This window comes from Bufo bufo, chromosome 1 (genome assembly GCF_905171765.1).
Source record: "Bufo bufo chromosome 1, aBufBuf1.1, whole genome shotgun sequence".
Taxonomy (NCBI): Eukaryota; Metazoa; Chordata; class Amphibia; order Anura; family Bufonidae; genus Bufo; species Bufo bufo.
Genome location: NC_053389.1, coordinates 741,672,365 through 741,692,572, shown reverse-complemented (window position 1 = coordinate 741,692,572; position 20,208 = coordinate 741,672,365). Strand labels below are relative to the sequence as shown.

Below are 20,208 nucleotides of genomic sequence, written 5' to 3'. Positions count from 1 at the left end.
AGACCAGGGAAGGGAGATCTGCCGTCTGCTCAGTGTATAAATGAAAACAACATGTGGTAAGAGGACCCCTTTGTGCTGCAGGAGATTAACCCTTTAGGGGGAGGGCTCTGGTTACTGACACTTTTGGGGGGCAGGCGGGATTAGCCTCAGGGTGAGGGCAGTGGCGGCCATCTTAACTGAATAGTGAAATTGCAGTTTTATGCAGACTGGTTGCTAAGGGCTGAATCTTATTAAATGTGGGGTAAGTCAGTCTAATAGTAACTGATTCTGGAATATCATGTTATTAGTAACTACATATATGGAAATTGAAATTAGGGTCTAAGTGTGACAGTTATCCTTTAAGTCTCTACATCAGGCATAATACCAGGGGTGGACTGGCCACAGACCCTACAGGGAAATTTCTTGGTAGACTGATGCACAGGGGCCTGCCCGAGCACTCCTTACAGGGGGGTAAATAACGATCTTTTGCTCTCAGCATCTGGTAAAAATGCACCTGACCTGGTCAGTGGCTGCAGGTGTCCTCCTGAATTCAACTGTTTCACCGTCCACAGTAAGGTGAAGCAGTTGAATACTCTAGTGAGGGTTGGCAGTATTTTGTGCTGCACTGTGGTATTTGCTTCTGCTGAGGCAGTATTTTCTGCTGCACTGAGGTAATCAAATTGCAGAGAGAGCGGCAGTTGTAGAGAGAGCTGAGCCTCTATAAGTTATGGCAGCAGCCTGGTTGCTCCTATAGGCTCATTTGAATGTATTAAAGGGAACCTGTCAGCGGCAAATACCACCCCAAACCGCCAGCAGTACCTTCAAGTAGCCGGCAGTGTGTTTCTAATGCTAATTTTCTTCCTGCAGTCAGATGTGGTAAAAGCAGGAAAAAACTTTCTTTTATCCTCCGTCCGCGCTATTTTCAAGTCACTCTTGAAGTCAAGTGGGCAGCGGTGCCTCCTTGCTTCAAGTCAAGGTAACCGCGCCCCCTTCCCTGCCCCTTCTCCTGTGACTGACAGCCGGCTGTCGGGCATAAGCGCTTTCAGTCAAAGTGAAGGGGCAGGGAAGGGTGCGTGGTTACCTTGACTTGAAGCAAGGAGGCACCACTGCCCACTTGACTTCAAGAGTGACTTGAAAATAGCGCGGACGGAGGATAAAAGAAAGTTTTTTCCTGCTTTTACCACATCTGACTGCAGGAAGAAAATTAGCATTAGAAACACACTGCCGGCTACTTGAAGGTACTGCTGGCGGTTTGGGGTGGTATTTGCCGCTGACAGGTTCCCTTTAATGTATTAATTCACTTTTCTCAGCAGTGCAAGCACATATGGACATGGGACCAACACAGGTGTCTTCAGCTGCCAAGCGCACATGTAACAGGTCAGACAGTGTCATAGGGACAAATCTGCTGACAGATGTCCTTTAAATGTCCATTTATTACAACATGTTTCTGCTCTTTTTGCATATATATCTTGCTATTTCTTCAGACAATTTTTTGAATAATGCTTGATGAAAAGACCCGAGTTGTCTCGAAAGATCGCTATGCAACATCATTACTTCTATTTTTGTTAGCCATTAAATGGTATCAGACCTGCAAGACTATTTTGTTTCTCTTAATGAGACCAATAAACCAGTTAACATACAAAATGAATTTGCAAATAGCTTTGATTCAAAGTAGATTACTGTTTTGCATCTACAGCTCCTATGCGGACCTATCTGTTTCTATGGTAACGGATAGTGTTGAGCGAATCAAAGCATCCAAAGTGAAATTCGATCCGAAGTTTAGGAAAAATTTGATTCACAACGAATCTGAATTTCCTCACGCTTCGTGGCAAAGAATAGTTTTTTTCCTAAAATGGCGGCTACACATGTTACAAATTGAAAGTAAGAAGCCCGGGAACGCGAGATTACCCATAATGCTGTGCAGACAGCCAATCATCAGCTAGCCAGCCCCTGTGAGTTCACAGCTCTTTAAAAGCCTCATCCCGTGCGTTGTCGGCCATTTCACTATGAGCTGAGCATAGGGAGAGACGTGACAAGCGCTAGGGACAGTGTTCAAAAAGCCTTTAATTATGGAATACTGGATAGGGAGAGTGCAGGGACAGTGTAGGGAGATCGTAGGGAGAGTGCAGGGAGATTGCAGGGACAGTGTAGGGAGATCGTAGGGAGAGTGCAGGGAGATTGCAGGGACAGTGTAGGGAGATTGTAGGGAGAGTTTTTACACACTGTAGGGACCGCATAGGGAGACTGTAGGGACAGTGAAGGGACTTTAATCTGAAGCTGACGGGATCCATAGGAGACAGCGCAGTTTGCATTAATCCCTGTGTAGGGCACAGAGCTATCTAATTGAACAGTGTCCTCCTTGTTTAATATATAAGCAGTTCTATTAGACCTTGATTCTAAAATTGGGGTGAATAAGCTGTCTAGTTCTACTGCTATTGGGGTGTTCACCTTGTTTATTACACAAGCAATTCTATTAGGCCTTAATTCTCAAATTGTGGTAAATAACCTGTTCTAATTCTACTATTATTGGGGTGTTCACCTGCCTGTCACAGTAACTGTTTCACTACCAAAAAAGAACTAGCTATGTATGTTACTGCAATGCACGGTGATGTACTTCGAGAGACACTCTCCCTGCAGGCCGGGATATAGCTGATTTAACATGCTTCGTGACAAATTAATTTGGAAAAAGTGCATTTTTTGAAACAATGGGGCAAAGTGTCCGAATCTAATTTTTTAAAACTTTGCTCATCTGTAGTTACAGACTACACACAAACTTTGTGCATAATCTGATCCTGCAGGTGTTACAGCCTTCTTTCTGATATCTTTTTATTGTCTGTACTGTATGTTAGAAAGAAGAGAGTAGAAGAGCATAGTGAGTAATACATAACTGCCAGATGAGACCACATGCAGGGTTTGTGTGTAGTCTGTAACCATGGAGACACAAAGATCTGCAAAGAAGCTGTAAATACAAAATGGAAGGATATTTTAATTAAAGGGGTTTCACCCATGACATATTGGTGTGGCTGTAGCTGTGACATCCTGTATACTGCTGCAGCCAATCACTGGCTTCAGCAGTGTACATCATGCTTTAAAAATATATAGATTTGAATAGTTGACTCTTCAACAGGTTTTCATCAGTCCCTGAAGCCCCCCACTCCATAGATCTTAAAAAACAGAGAATCAACAGAGCTATGTAAGCTACTGTCCTACCATTCCAGAGAATTTAGCAAAGAGAACCAGATGGGTATAATGCAGTGTGTATAGTTTTAGGGGAAAATAGTTCACTTTATGAGCAGCTGCAGGAAGGCCCAGTGCACACGACTGATGCATGCACTGCCAAACTCTGCTCTATTGACAATTAAATAACATTTTCTTGGGTGGAAAAGTAGGATTTATTGTGGCCAGGAACAGAACAAGTGTCTGCCATTACTGACAGAGAAATTGAGAAGAGACATATTTTTCCAGGTCATTAAAACCTTTGACACATTTTTTGTGTCTACAAGCAAATATTTATCCTCACACACAAGGGGTATCGTGAGGACACTATTGGAATATGTAAAGTTTAGCACAGTACTCCATGGTTACTGCATAGTTTAATTACAGTCCTATGTGTTGATGCAAAATTTCAATAATCTGGCATATGCAGAATGATTTAGCATTTAATCCAAAGGCGGGGATTATAATTCCTATGGAGGTGACTTTTCTGTAGTTCCATCAAAGACATCTTACCGCCCTCCAAAAGAGTCAAAACGAATGTCCACTTTTTAATGTAGTATTTGAGGTTTAAAATACTGTGAAGATTCAATTTCTATTATAACGATTGCGGTCTGAGCTTAGCTTTTCTGATACAGACCTCCAAATACCCTGCAAAGACCTAGTCTCCCGAGTTACCATCCCCACGGCCACTCATAATATAGAGGTGGCTACACAAGAGGGGTACTCTCCATTTACTTCTACTAAAGTTCTGAAAATAGCTGATTCATGTGACCACGATCGGCCCATGTTTCGGTCACATTTGCTAGGCCCGTTTTCCCCTAACCTGAACTGAATGCATCATAGTGTCATCATCATGTGAGTACACTACAATAGTTCCTCGATCACATCTGAACTCACTGGATCATAAAACACTATGATGCAATCAGTTCAGGTCAGGGGGGCCACAGTCAGTCCAGGAGACGCAGCTGACATACAGACCATGTTTCCTGGGCCAATCACGGTCGTGTGAATCAGCCCTCACACTACTTATTTGAGAATTCCCATAGAATGAATGGATAGAGCCACATGTGCAGCCACCTTTCCATTGACAGCAGCTAAGTTCTCGAGATAGGTGCAGGACCCTTTGGACAGTTGTGGCATATCATGTAGAGATAGGACTACCCCTTTAAAGGGGTTGTCCCACAAAAAATATTCTACATTTTTCAAACTAGTATAGCTTCTGAGTTATTCAGTAAAATGTATCTGCATAACACCACCTACAGTTTTTTGTTTTTTTGTCCAACTCATCAAGAAGGCCGCACTTGCTTTGTTTCATCCTTTACCTGCCTCCTAAGCGGTGATAGGGAGAGAGCTGCAGCAGAACGGATATGACCCCTGATCTGCAGCGGAAAGGACGCTCCCCTTGAGCTGTCAGCTTGATGTAAATTTAGCAGAGCAATGAATGGGGAGATCTCTGGATCCATGTGAGGTACAGGGCTGGTTATAGCTTTGTTAGAAAGAGATTGTCATGTACTATATGATGTCTGATTTTAATTATTTACATTACTCATGAGATAACCCCTTTAAGTCATTGTGCAGCCCTAAAAGAAATGCTGAGAATTTCAAAGTGAATATTTCATGAGCCCTAAACATGTGTATTGGAGATGCTGGTTGAGTTTGCAGAAATTCAGATCAGTTCAGCACTAATTCAGGGCTTAGTAAGCAATAAGAAGATTAAGGGTTCTTTCCCACACCTCACTTAAGGCCCAGAACAGTGTGTAAGAGAACAAGGAATCTACATGTTCTTATTTCTTTGTGAATGTTGTATGTACTGTATATACTGTCTGAAATACTTGACTGAGCTCTGTGCAGACAACTGTGTTTATTAGGCCGTACATTAATCCATTCCTACAAGCATCACTTACATAATATTGTCCAGACCTGCTCTTCATAACCTAAAGGGAACTGTTTAGCACCTTCACTAGGAGGAACACATTTGTAGCCCATGCCCATGAGATGGGAAAAAAATTGATTGACTCCATAGGGCTCAAAGTTCTATTCCATTACAAATCCATTCTAGATCAGAAGTTAGAACAGGCCAGCCCAAGCATTCCAGAACTTGCTACAGTGAGTTAGTATCCTTACATGACCCTCAGCTGACAGATTTCCACCCTGAGTGCAGCCAAAGAATCTGCCATATAACTTACATACAGTATTTTCAAATCTCAGTGCAATTTATTTGGGTCCTATTTAGCTTCTCGGTTCCAGCAGCTGGTTTAAGTGTTTGAGGCAGTTGTGTCATTTTTTGGAGAGTCGTTAAAAAGGCAAGTCCAACTCGCTGAAATGTCTAACCCTTTCCATGCTATGCATTGTATTAATAGTTTTATGACTTGATTCATTGCATTACCTGATGTTAGAATGTTACATACTGTATGTCATAGTTCAGGTCTAACATGCTTTACTGGCCAGTTGGAATACAAGTTACTTTGCCATGACATGACAAAATATGTTGATTTATCTCTACTTTTTTATTATTTCAGGGAAGATGCATCAATTTCCAAAGAGAAAAGAAATCAATGCCACCTAGATACCCACTAAACAATGCCTCTCTTTATACACCTCCGTCCAGTCCAATCTACACACCACCCCATAGCCCAAATTACACCCCTTCTCCTCCAATAACTCCACCACCTCAACCTATGCATTCTCCTCCACCTGTTCCATCTCCAACCATCTGTCTTCCACCCCCACCCTTGGCTTCACCTTCATTCAGAGCTCCACCACCCAGCAGACCCCCTCCTCGACCTTCACTATAGATTGCTATGTGCAGCCTTTTATCTCCAGTACTACTGGGGATGCATTTTGAGAATTTCTTCATCTTGAATGGAAGTGGTACTCATTGGAACACCATTGACCAAAGCCATTATCTAAACACTCATAAACTTTAACTGAATTGCGTTGTGGATTCATCCTCACTTATGAAATCCTGGACGAACTGCCATCTCTACATATATGTGGTCAACTATGGAAACCATTGATGTATTGGGTTGACAAAAGAAGATTGAACTGAATTTCCCCCACTCCATCACCAAAATATAAAAAAAATAAAAGTTCTTTATCTTACCTCATTGGTAGCAAAGAAATAACTTGGCTATGGTCCAAAAGAGACATCTATCTGAGGATCCATTGGAGAACAAGCCTAATTTGACAAGTTTAAGAAAGATTCATTATCCTTATGAAAAGTTACCTCTGAAGGAGCATATTGAGAGGCTCACAGTAATGGGAGTTTCTTTATGTTCAAGTCGTCTTATAAACTGCGTCTCCTTACCAAAATATGTGGGGTGGTCTTTATAAAAAACAAGATATGAAATTATTTAATTGTGAAATAAAACTGTATCAACTATTGACCACTATGGAACAGTTTTGAAGATAAATTAAACTAATTTCATCATTTGATACATTGGGCACATTATTTTAATGTATTCAAGATGTTCCTTGTACAGAAATCAAGAAACGACAGCACCTACTGCTAATTTCAAAATATAAACTAGACTGTGGATGGCTTCATTGGTTTCCTGGTGGATCACAATGAGCTATGAAGAAACCAGAGTTTTTTATTCTTCTTTCAGAGTATTGAAATGGCTTTGCCATCTGTAGGGGTGCACACGTTTAACCAACAAGGAAGATTTACAGATTGTCATCTTCTTATTGAGGTTTCAATGGAAATATAAAGTGAAAAAAGTATTAAATCCCATCAGAGAAAGGGATTCTATTCCATAAGAAAATTTATGAGATTGAACAGAAGGCTGGACCTTTGCAATGAAAAGAAAAAAACTGCTTTAGCAGATTATATGAAAGATTACTTTGGAACTTCGCAATGCGTTGCTGGATCCTCTGCCATAGAGGAATAATGGGTTAACCAATAACATGTATACACTTGCATTGTCTTTTGAAATAGCTGTAATGTAGAATATTGCTTTTTGTAGTATAGGGGGGCACTGGGCACTGCTTATAGGGGTCATTTCTTGTTTATCATCTGCTTTCTTTTTGGAACACAAAATTCACATTACATGTTCACTTTTATTTTACAGTGATGACTGCAAGTTGCAAAAATGTTTATTTAATTTAGCAATATATGGTGAAATATGAGGAATGTGCATAAAATGGAGGGAATCTGTGAAAGGGGCAGCGTTAAAAAAAAAAAAAGAAGTAAAATTGATACCGTTATTAAAGGGAATGTGTCTTCAGAAAATTACCTATTGTGTAAATTGAGTTTTTTTAAAATTATTAACTATATTTTTTTTTAATTTTGGATGATTTGTTTATTTTTTTAATTTTCTATGGCACTACCTAGTGTATATTATGGAAAAAATCCTAAAATCCTGCAGCTTCCACACTGGACACTAAGGAGCACATTTATTAAGACTGGCATTTTAGACGCCAAACTTAACCACCTCCGGACCGCTGTACGCACAGACGCGTCCTGGAGGTGGTTGATTCATTCCTCCTGGACGCGCCGGCGCGTCCTCTCGCGAGACGCGAGATTTCCTGTGAACGCGCGCACACAGGCGCGCGCGCTCACAGGAACGGAAGGTAAGAGAGTTGATCTCCAGCCTGCCAGCGGCGATCGTTCGCTGGCAGGCTGGAGATGTGTTTTTTTTAACCCCTAACAGGTATATTAGACGCTGTTTTGATAACAGCGTCTAATATACCTGCTACCTGGTCCTCTGGTGGTCCCATTTGTTTGGATCGACCACCAGAGGACACAGGTAGCTCAGTAAAGTCCCACCAAGCACCACTACACTACACTACACCCCCCCCCGTCACTTATTAACCCCTTATTAGCCCCTGATCACCCCTAATCACCCCATATAGACTCCCTGATCACCCCCCTGTCATTGATTACCCCCCTGTCATTGATCAACCCCCTGTAAAGCTCCATTCAGATGTCCGCATGATTTTTACGGATCCACTGATAGATGGATCGGATCCGCAAAACGCATCCGGACGTCTGAATGAAGCCTTACAGGGGCATGATCAATGACTGTGGTGATCACCCCATATAGACTCCCTGATCACCCCCCTGTCATTGATCACCCCCCTGTCATTGATTACCCCCCTGAAAAGCTCCATTCAGACGTCCGCATGATTTTTACGGATCCACTGATAGATGGATCGGATCCGCAAAACGCATCCGGACGTCTGAATGAAGCCTTACAGGGGCATGATCAATGACTGTGGTGATCACCCCATATAGACTCCCTGATCACCCCCCTGTAAAGCTCCATTCAGATGTCCGCATGATTTTTACGGATCCACTGATAGATGGATCGGATCCGCAAAACGCATCCGGACGTCTGAATGAAGCCTTACAGGGGCATGATCAATGACTGTGGTTATCACCCCATATAGACTCCCTGATCACCCCCCTGTCATTGATTACCCCCCTGTAAAGCTCCATTCAGACGTCCGCATGATTTTTACGGATCCACTGATAGATGGATCGGATCCGCAAAACGCATCCGGACGTCTGAATGAAGCCTTACAGGGGCATGATCAATGACTGTGGTGATCACCCCATATAGACTCCCTGATCACCCCCCTGTCATTGATTACCCCCCTGTCATTGATCACCCCCCTGTAAAGCTCCATTCAGACGTCCGCATGATTTTTACGGATCCACTGATGGATGGATCGGATCCGCAAAACGCATCCGGACGTCTGAATGAAGCCTTACAGGGGCATGATCAATGACTGTGGTGATCACCCCATATAGACTCCCTGATCACCCCCCTGTCATTGATCACCACCCCTGTCATTGATCACCACCCCTGTCATTGATCACCACCCCTGTCATTGATCACCACCCCTGTCATTGATCACCCCCCTGTCATTGATCACCCCCCTGTCATTGATCACCCCCCTGTCATTGATCACCCCCCTGTCATTGATCACCCCCCTGTCATTGATCACCCCCCCTGTCATTGATCACCCCCCTGTCATTGATCACCCCCCTGTCATTGATCACCCCCCTGTCATTGATCAACCCCCTGTCATTGATCAACCCCCCTGTCATTGATCACCCCCCTGTCATTGATCACCCCCCTGTAAGGCTCCATTCAGACATTTTTTTGGCCCAAGTTAGCGGAATTATTTTTTTTTTTTCTTACAAAGTCTCATATTCCACTAACTTGTGACAAAAAATAAAATCTCACATGAACTCACCATACCCCTCACGGAATCCAAATGCGTAAAATTTTTTAGACATTTATATTCCAGACTTCTTCTCACGCTTTAGGGCCCCTAGAATGCCAGGGCAGTATAAATACCCCACATGTGACCCCATTTCGGAAAGAAGACACCCCCAGGTATTCCGTGAGGGGCATATTGAGTCCATGAAAGATTGAAATTTTTGTCCCAAGTTAGCGGAACGGGAGACTTTGTGAGAAAAAAATAAAAAATATAAATTTCCGCTAACTTGTGCCAAAAAAAAAAAAATTCTATGAACTCGCCATGCCCCTCATTGAATACCTTGGGGTGTCTTCTTTCCAAAATGGGGTCACATGTGGGGTATTTATACTGCCCTGGCATTCTAGGGGCCCCAAAGCGTGAGAAGAAGTCTGGTATCCAAATGTCTAAAAATGCCCTCCTAAAAGGAATTTGGGCCCCTTTGCGCATCTAGGCTGCAAAAAAGTGTCACACATCTGGTATCGCCGTACTCAGGAGAAGTTGAGGAATGTGTTTTGGGGTGTCTTTTTACATATACCCATGCTGGGTGAGATAAATATCTTGGTCAAATGCCAACTTTGTATAAAAAAATGGGAAAAGTTGTCTTTTGCCAAGATATTTCTCTCACCCAGCATGGGTATATGTAAAAAGACACCCCAAAACACATTCCCCAACTTCTCCCGAGTACGGAGATACCAGATGTGTGACACTTTTTTGCAGCCTAGGTGGGCAAAGGGGCCCATATTCCAAAGAGCACCTTTCGGATTTCACTGGTCATTTACCTACTTACCACACATTAGGGCCCCTGGAAAATGCCAGGGCAGTATAACTACCCCACAAGTGACCCCATTTTGGAAAGAAGACACCCCAAGGTATTCCGTGAGGGGCATGGCGAGTTCCTAGAATTTTTTATTTTTTGTCACAAGTTAGTGGAAAATGATGATTTTTTTTTTTTTTTTTTTTTCATACAAAGTCTCATATTCCACTAACTTGTGACAAAAAATAAAAACTTCCATGAACTTACTATGCCCATCAGCGAATACCTTGGGGTCTATTCTTTCCAAAATGGGGTCACTTGTGGGGTAGGTATAATGCCCTGGTATTTTAGGGGCCCAAATGTGTGGTAAGGAGTTTGAAATCAAATTCTGTAAAAAATGACCAGTGAAATCCGAAAGGTGCTCTTTGGAATATGGGCCCCTTTGCCCACCTAGGCTGCAAAAAAGTGTCACACATCTGGTATCTCCGTACTCAGGAGAAGGTGGGGAATGTGTTTTGGGGTGTCATTTTACATATACCCATGCTGGGTGAGATAAATATCTTGGTCAAATGCCAACTTTGTATAAAAAAATGGGAAAAGTTGTCTTTTGCCAAGATATTTCTCTCACCCAGCATGGGTATATGTAAAAAGACACCCCAAAACACATTCCCCAACTTCTCCTGAGTACGGAGATACCACATGTGTGGCACTTTTTTGCAGCCTAGGTGGGCAAAGGGGCCCATATTCCAAAGAGCACCTTTTGGATTTCACTGGTCATTTACCTACTTACCACACATTAGGGCCCCTGGAAAATGCCAGGGCAGTATAACTACCCCACAAGTGACCCCATTTTGGAAAGAAGACACCCCAAGGTATTCCGTGAGGGGCATGGCGAGTTCCTAGAATTTTTTATTTTTTGTCACAAGTTAGTGGAAAATGATGATTTTTTTTATATATTTTTTTTTTCATACAAAGTCTCATATTCCACTAACTTGTGACAAAAAATAAAAACTTCCATGAACTCACTATGCCCATCAGCGAATACCTTGGGGTCTCTTCTTTCCAAAATGGGGTCACTTGTGGGGTAGTTATACTGCCCTGGCATTCTAGGGGCCCAAATGTGTGGTAAGGAGTTTGAAATCAAATTCTGTAAAAAATGACGAGTGAAATCCGAAAGGTGCTCTTTGGAATATGGGCCCCTTTGCCCACCTAGGCTGCAAAAAAGTGTCACACATCTGGTATCTCCGTATTCAGGAGAAGTTGGGGAATGTGTTTTGGGGTGTCTTTTTACATATACCCATGCTGGGTGAGAGAAATATCTTGGCAAAAGACAACTTTTCCCATTTTTTTATACAAAGTTGGCATTTGACCAAGATATTTATCTCACCCAGCATGGGTATATGTAAAATGACACCCCGAAACACATTCCCCAACTTCTACTGAATACGGAGATACCAGATGTGTGACACTTTTTTGCAGCCTAGGTGGGCAAAGGGGCCCACATTCCAAAGAGCACCTTTCGGATTTCACTGGTCAGTTTTTACAGAATTTGATTTCAAACTCCTTACCACACATTTGGGCCCCTAGAATGCCAGGGCAGTATAACTACCCCACAAGTGACCCCATTTTGGAAAGAAGAGACCCCAAGGTATTTCGTGATGGGCATAGTGAGTTCATGGAAGTTTTTATTTTTTGTCACAAGTTAGTGGAATATGAGACTTTGTAAGAAAAAAAAAAAAAAAAAAAAAATCATCATTTTCCGCTAACTTGTGACAAAAAATAAAAAGTTCTATGAACTCACTATCCCCATCAGCGAATACCTTAGGGTGTGTACTTTCCGAAATGGGGTCATTTGTGGGGTGTTTGTACTGTCTGGGCATTGTAGAACCTCAGGAAACATGACAGGTGCTCAGAAAGTCAGAGCTGCTTCAAAAAGCGGAAATTCACATTTTTGTACCATAGTTTGTAAACGCTATAACTTTTACCCAAACCATTTTTTTTTTTACCCAAACATTTTTTTTTTTATCAAAGACATGTAGAACAATAAATTTAGAGCAAAATTTATATATGGATGTCATTTTTTTTGCAAAATTTTACAACTGAAAGTGAAAAATGTCATTTTTTTGCAAAAAAATCGTTAAATTTCGATTAATAACAAAAAAAGTAAAAATGTCAGCAGCAATGAAATACCACCAAATGAAAGCTCTATTAGTGAGAAGAAAAGGAGGTAAAATTCATTTGGGTGGTAAGTTGCATGACCGAGCAATAAACGGTGAAAGTAGTGTAGGTCAGAAGTGTAAAAAGTGGCCTGGTCTTTCAGGGTGTTTAAGCACTGGGGGCTGAGGTGGTTAATAAGCTCCTGCACTGGCGATGGATCTGCTGAAGTTATGTAGAGGCGCAGGACTCCATAACTTCAGCGGATCCACCTCCACTTCTAAAGGTCTTACATTTAGACCTTTTTTCTACGCCTATCCCGTTCCCTGCCCACACCACGCCCACTTTTTTAGACCTGGCATTAGCGGGGAGATCTTTGTCCTGCAATCTGCGCCAGAAATACGCCTAATTTAGTCGTATTTGGTTGAATAAATGATCCCCTAAGAATCATTATATATATGGATTTTATAACAAGACAATAGGTGATATATAATTATATACTTACCCCTCTCTACACAGTGACCTCTGCACAGGTCACAGAACTTGTCTAGTAGCTCTCCCATAATATTTAATGACTTTCTTCCAGCCTAAGTGGCTGCTATAAAGCATATCTCAAAATGCTGTAATTTTTTTTAATACATGCAGAAAACTAAACACATTTGTAAAAAATGATATGTGTCAATATCTGGTTTTAATTGGCAGAAAAATTTTAGGTGATACATTCCCTTTAATATTTGCTGTTTGGTATGCAAAGTGAAGACTAGTGACAGTGGAAGTGTAAATGGAAAGAAAGGCGTAGCATAAAACAGACGGAAACATGGTGACAACGTGTACTGTAGGAACCTTTGCAAACAGCTTGGTAAACGTATTTATCACAGATAGTAGGACTGTGAAACTGTTGTCTTTTTAAGATATCTATGTTTGTGCCAGTGCATTTAGTATGGACTACTTAACTTTAAAGAAGACTAGACCAATAGTCTGACTATCATTCCCTGTTATTAGCCATTTCAGGCTAAGGAGAGGATGAAAAATGTCCAGTTCTGAGAAAATCCAGAGATATTTACAGATTTTACAGATGTGTAACTGATATCAGAAGCTGCTTCACAAGCTTTACTGTCATAAGATGCCAACATTGGCTTACTGCTCTTTTAAACACAGGATAATCTATGATGTTTGTGTGTAGTGTTAGATACCGTTATTTCAAGTTCTTTGTTGTCTGCAGGTAAGATAAAATAGTGCACCTTTTCATATATGAAAACTGATCACATAGCCATCTACAAATTACTTTTTCATTGCTATCCATCTTACATACAGCTGAACACAGCAACAAAGAATCCTTTCCAGACAGTTTTGAATTATATTAGAGTCCACTAATCCCATAACAGTAGTTTTGCTGTGTAGTCTAGAGAACCCCCTATAACAGTAGTCTTGCAGTAAGAAAATGAAATTTTATTCTGCCAGATTCTGTTCTTTCAAGCTGCCAGATTCTGTTCTTTCAAGTGCCCAGAGAACTTGAAGATCCTCCTGCATTGAGCTGGACGCAGCCCCTCCCCCTGCTCTGAGTGACGGATGTAGCAGTCTCCTGGTTTGGATGCTACAGCCATTACTCAGAGTAGTGGGAAGGGGCTGTGAACACCTGAATGCAGAGAACACTTCACAGAGATGCTCCGCCTCCTGGGAACTTTCAAGGACAGAATCTGGCAAAATAAAACTTCATATTCATACTACTCATGATGAGAAAAGCTTCACAAAAGGTATGTTTGTTACGCGCTCCCCCGGCCCTACTTAGTGCTGTCAGCAGGTTAGCATGGTCAAACTGTTGACAGACTCTCTTTAACTGTGTTCCTTTTGGATTACTCACTGCTGAATAAACATTAAATCTTGTGGCCAAATACCAATTTCCCATGTAATAGATGCCATTTATCATGAAGATGAACGATGACAAACAGTTGTCAGTGATCAGTCTCATATGTCAGTGTTTGCAGTTTTCATGTCATTTCATTTTGAACCCTTCTATATTGTGGACTTCTGCAGTTGTCCTGCCTCTGTTGTAGAAAGCATACAGTGCTCCTATAACTGATTTTACTTCATGCCTGTCTAGATAGCAGATGTAAGATATTTTTTCGCCCAAGCAGGACTTGTCGTATGGAATATTGTCATACAAGTTTTCCTCTTACTGGAATATGTTAGAATATTCACTATCCTTGTACTGACAAACAATAAACTGTTATATTACCACGGCTTTCCTGGCCTGAGATCTTTAATGAAATAGTTTATGATGCCAAAGGAATCTTTATAAATATGTTTTTAATTTCATATTTATTGGAGTCTATTTCACAGCTCTACATTTTGTGTCTAATACCCCCACCAGGAGCCTGTCTATTAAATAATATGGGTACCCCAGCTTTGTTTTTGTTTTTTTGCCAATACTTACAGGTAGACGAAGATTGATTCAGATAGCTTCCTTTGTAAAGGTGCATATATCTAAAAAAAAAAAACTTTGAACATTGTATAAGTATATTACAAATTAGAGAAAAAATCCCGCCTAGAGTGGAGGCACCAAACCCCCCACCAAAATTTCAAGTACATAATTCCCATTGATCAGAAAATCGACAGGTGTCTTCTCATAAGCTGCTAATGTGCACAAGAAGTTATTCCCTACGCAGTTTCCTGGGTGGGTCATGATGACCACTACTTGAGCATACAGGTGGGCTGCAATAGTCAAAAGAATCTGTAAATTCCCAATTGGCAGGCACAACATAGGTAAACTATTCACATAACTTGGGCTTTGACAGATTCTATGGAATATTAATGTTTCTAGGTGGAAAGTCGGTAGTTTAGGTACAATTTACAGCTATCTGTCATGACCAATTATTTCTAAGGGGATGCCAAGAATACAAGTTCTTATGATTCAGCTTGGTCTTGTGCCATATGGAGGCCTAGTTAGTCATATGAACTACTACAGGGTGAACTATATCCAGCCAATATCTACAGTAGTACTTGGCAAATATGTGACAAACTAATTATTCAAATATTATTATTATTAATAACTTTTCTTGAACCTCCAAAGCTGTCCTCAGGGATGTAACTTTTTAGGATGCAGATGTTGCAGTTGCCCCAGGCCTTAAAAGCTGAGGAAATTCCAAAGATCCCTCTGACCTATATATGAAGACCAGTACTATAAATTATGGATGATAGTGGAGGGAGCCCATCATGGGTTGTACACTGGGGTCCAAAAGCTTCAAGTCATCATCACTAGTGCAAGAGGCTCTCATGACGCTGAAATATATCTGTACAGATTCTGCTGGCTTTAATGTTCCTGGAAATCAAAAGGTGATATTTTTGGCTTTAATGTTCCTGGAAATCAAAAGGTGATATTTTGGCTAGATATTTAGCCAAGGAAACTTCATGTATTTTTTGTCTTCTTTTACATCTCAAATTCCCAGCAAAGGTCAGGGCATGGATCAGGAATGAGCTCTATTGTTTCTGAATTGTACATATTATGCAGTTAAAATAAGGGAAAAACACACCAATTGAAATTAGATTAATATGATAAAAGAATCAAGAAAAAGAAAACGTCAATGGAACTGATGAAGATAGGTGAGTGTAGTGCTCGGCTAACCTTGTCAGTCCCATAGACTGTGAATGGAGCAGGAGAGCACATACTTGGTCATTGCTCTAGACAAAAAGGGAGCAAGAGACCCCCATTCTCATGATCCTGAGGGTCCCAATGTTTGCACACCTGAACTGAACACTTAACACCTATCCTGTGGATTATGGTTAAAACCCCTTTAAAGTTTACTAAAAGTTTTTACGAAAGTTATTTTCTGTGAAATTTGAGATGGAGAGTGGCATGGTCTGCATCAGTCCACCTTCATGCTTAAAGGGATTCTGTCACCTCTCATAACACAAATTCGGATTTTAAACCAGTCATGCTCCACAGCTTACCTTGAATCGGCTGTGCTGTTCTATATTGTAATCCGTCCAGTAGTTTTGCAGAAAAACGACTTTTATAATTATGCAAATTAACCCTGAAGGTGCCCAGAGGGGCGTTATGTTCCCCTTTGTGTGCCCAGTAACGCCCCTCTTACAGTGCCCAAAATGCCTTCCTCCAGAATCCCTAACCGCCCACAGCGTCTCATCCCTCTCCTCCCCCTCCCTGATGGCCGAGCGAAGTCTTGCGCAGACGCAGTACCCACTGAGGGCTGCGCCAGTGCGATTTGCTGGAGACCTCAAATCAGCTGCATCAGTTCATCATCATGGCATACCTCAGAGTAAAGGTATTGTCTGTGATGACACGATACTTTTAAAAAGGACCTGTCCCCTCTCCTGACATGGTTGTTTTAGTAACTACTCCTCATTAAATAACAAATGTGGAGCATCCTTTCACATAACTTGTGACATGATTATTTCTACTAAAAGTTTATGAATGAATAATAGCAGTTTGCAATAAAGGTCCATCAGGGTTTTACCGGTTGGGGGCGTGGCCCTGCACAGTCTGATACTGGCAGCTTTGATTGGATATTGTCAGAGTTGGAAGGCACGCCCCCCCCCCCCCCCTCCCTACCCTTACTGCAGACTGCTGGCATTCATTCAAAACTTCTAGTAGGAATAATAGAGAAATGGCACATAAGAATAGATGCTCCAGAATTATTACATGGGAAATGCATGTAGCTATTAAAACAGACATATCTGGAGAGGTGACAGGTCCTCATGAAGATCATGACAGAATGATGTCCCTAATTTCCATCTATAGAGTCCAGTTTCAAAGACTTGCCAAAGTAAGGCCTCAGACACTCCACAATGTGCGTTTTTAGGCAGGGGTGGACTGGCAATAGACCCCACAGGGAAATTTCACAGTGGGCCAATACTCAGGGGGCCACCCAAAGCCCTCCTCACGGCCACTGGTCAGGTATATAGCGATCTGATGTATATAGCGATCTTAATTAATGCAAGAAGTACCTGGTGCTGGCAGTTATCTGGCAGAAGAAAGTGTCCTCCTGCATTCAACTGTATTGCCATCCTTAGGACGGTGATAAAGTTGAAAGCTGTGTTTTGTGCTGCGCTGGGTATTTGGTTCTGCTGGGGCAGTATTTTGTGATGCACAACTGTGTTGCTGGCCCTGCCAACTTATATTGGCCCTGCCAATTTGGACCCGTCTACACCATGGGGCTCCTTTTTTTTTTTTTTTTTCAGGGCCACCTTAAGTTCCCAGTCCGCCCCTGCTTATAGGATTGTGCTTCTAGAAGTCATCTTCACCCCATACAAAATCTTGAAACCTATCAGCACCAAATTCAGAATCCGTGTGATACAGATCCCAATTATGGTTGTGTGCAAGAGGCCCACATTTTAGTTTCCGTTTTCCCAGACGGACCAAAGCTGTATAGAAAATTTTACCCAGATTTCCTTATTGAAGCACTTTCACACAAAAAAATAATCTCTGGTGTGTTATGGCGGGTTTACACGTCCCGTTGTCACAGCCGATTCTCGGGAAGGAAGCGTTCCTTCCCGACAGTCAGCTGCTCGTTCAGTGAAGGAGACCTCTGTATTTACATGCATGCAGCGATCTCCTTCACTGTATGAGGATGAGAGATCGCTATTGCCATCGCTCCTCCTCATACAGGTGCATTGTTTCTGGGCAGCAGATCGCGGTTTAGACTGTATGATCTGCTGCCTAGAAACGATAATTTAGGTGCCTTCACTAACGACAGGATCACCCGATGAACGAGCGTTTTGCTCTTTAATTGGGTGATCAGTGACACATTTACACGGGCCGATTGTCAGGAACGAGCATTCTTTCCCGATAAACTCCCCGAAGTTCGGGCCTAGTTGCCCATAGCAACCAATCAGATTCCATCTTTCACTTTTCAGAGCTCCTTTAGAAAATGAAAGGAGGAATCCCATTGGTTACTAAGGGCAACTAAGCCAGTTTTCCTTTACACCAGTTTTATAATAATAATCGTCTCTGTTCATTCCTACTCACATAGTGCACTCTCTCCTTGTTGCTGAAGACAGGTTCATAAGAAAGTCTGTGGAGGACTTTTATCAAGACTGGTGTTTTTTTTCACAGTTCTTGATTATCTCTGCGCTACTGGAGGATGCGCGGAATTTATGTAGATACGCATTTAGTGCAACTTCCCGCTGGCCGTGCGGCAGTCTAAAATCTACGGCAGCCTCCTAGCTGCCGTATATTTATGTCTAATTCACTCCAGAAAACGGAATAAAGACTGAATAAAAATAAATGTGGCGTGTCTGCTACGCCGCCCACGTGCTCGGCACGCCCACTTTTCTTAACCCTTCTAAAAAGTGGGCTGAAGGGGGAAAAGTCGAAAATTTTGCCCCAAGAAAGCATGTGGCGGGTATATAGAATAGTAAATGTCCTCCTATGAGACCATCTCGAGTCTGTCTCTTGCAAAGGAGGGACTGCTTACATTTCCTTGTTTTGGCACTCGGTGGAGGTCTTAGCACTCGGACCCCCACCAATCAATACCTTTGATATGTCGCTATGGCATATCAAAGGGTTTCTTAAAGTACAGGTATACTTTAAACTACTCGGAAAAAAATGAACGCTGATCTTTGATTGGTTGATAGGGGCAACAAAACAGTCTGACTATAAACTTTGATAAATTAGGCCCATAGTGTTCTATCTAAACTGAGAATAAAATGTCATCCAATTCAAAGGCAAAATAAAAGAGCATTTACAAAAATTTCAGCATTTCATGAAGATTTATATGGTGGATTTTTAACAATATTTTGGAAAAGTGGAGTTTTCCTTTAATTTAGAACACTAGTAAATGGCACTCACTCATTATCTCAAGCAAAATCCCTATTCCGCTCTGCCAGTCAAGCCTGCACATGAGAAATAACTCAATATTGCATTTAAATGCATTTGTGCGCCAAAGAGACCAGCATAATGAGAATCACATTTCTGTAATAGTTGTCTGGCTGCAGGTTACAATGAACCAAGGGCACTGATACATTTAGGCTCACATCACCATTTAGCTTTCTGTTCTTCTGATCCATCAGAAGAAGAAGAGAGAAAAAAAACTGTAAGAAATGGATCATGTTGCATCCTTTGGCATCCGTTTCAGCCATTTCTGCCTGAGATCTGTTTTTTTAGACGGAAAAAAAAGTCCTGAATGCAGTACTTTTTTTTCCATCTAAAAAAGTGGATCTCAAATGGAAATGGCTCAAACGGATGCCAATGGATGCAATAGTATCCATTTTTTTTACAGGATCCTGTTTTTTTTCTCTCTTCTTCTGACGGATCAGAAGAACAGAAAACTAAACGATGATGTGAACTCAGCCTTAGTACACTGTAATTCAACCACTTTTTAGTTTTTCTTGCTTCCATCACCCCTTTAAAGAGGACCTCTCACCAGTGATGGTCAGTTCGCAGTGATCGCCAGCGAACACAGACGGGCTGCCATCTTTAGTAAGGTAGACTCACCTGTCCGGCGATGCACAGGTAAGGCCATTACCTGTGCCTGTGACGGGAGCCGGTCTGAAATTAAATGCAGTCACCGGGAGCAGGCAGTTCCGAGAACAGCCCAATGAAGGCCCTGGCGGTTGTTCTCGGAACTGCCTGCTCCCGGTGACTGCATTTGATTTCAGACCGGCTCCCGGCACAGGCACAGGTAAGGGCTTACCTGTGCATCGCCGGACGGGTGAGTCTACCTTACTAAAGAGGGCAGCCCGCATGTGTTCGCTGGCGAACACTGCGAACTGACCATCACTACCTTTCACCTCTGCTGACATTCTCCGTGTAATAACAATTCTGGAACATCTTTTCTTATGACTCAGTCTTGTGCCATTCCTTCATTATTCCTGCTAGAAGTTCTGAATGAACTGCCATCTGGGTGTTACCAGTTGGAGGTGTGTCACTGGCTCTGGCA

General features: G+C 42.0%; 1 protein-coding gene across 2 annotated transcripts in view; it reads left to right on the top strand.

Moving 5' to 3' along the window:
- ANTXR1 (ANTXR cell adhesion molecule 1) overlaps positions 1 to 7,611 on the top strand; it is a 220,520-nt gene extending 212,909 nt beyond the window's left edge. For both annotated transcript variants that reach the window (XM_040414454.1, XM_040414453.1), the window contains one exon: positions 5,715 to 7,611. In XM_040414454.1, coding sequence (XP_040270388.1) covers positions 5,715 to 5,990 — 276 coding nt within the window. In that variant the 3' untranslated portion in view covers positions 5,991 to 7,611. The remainder of the gene's footprint in view (positions 1 to 5,714) is intronic.
- Positions 7,612 to 20,208: the final 12,597 nt, after the last annotated feature.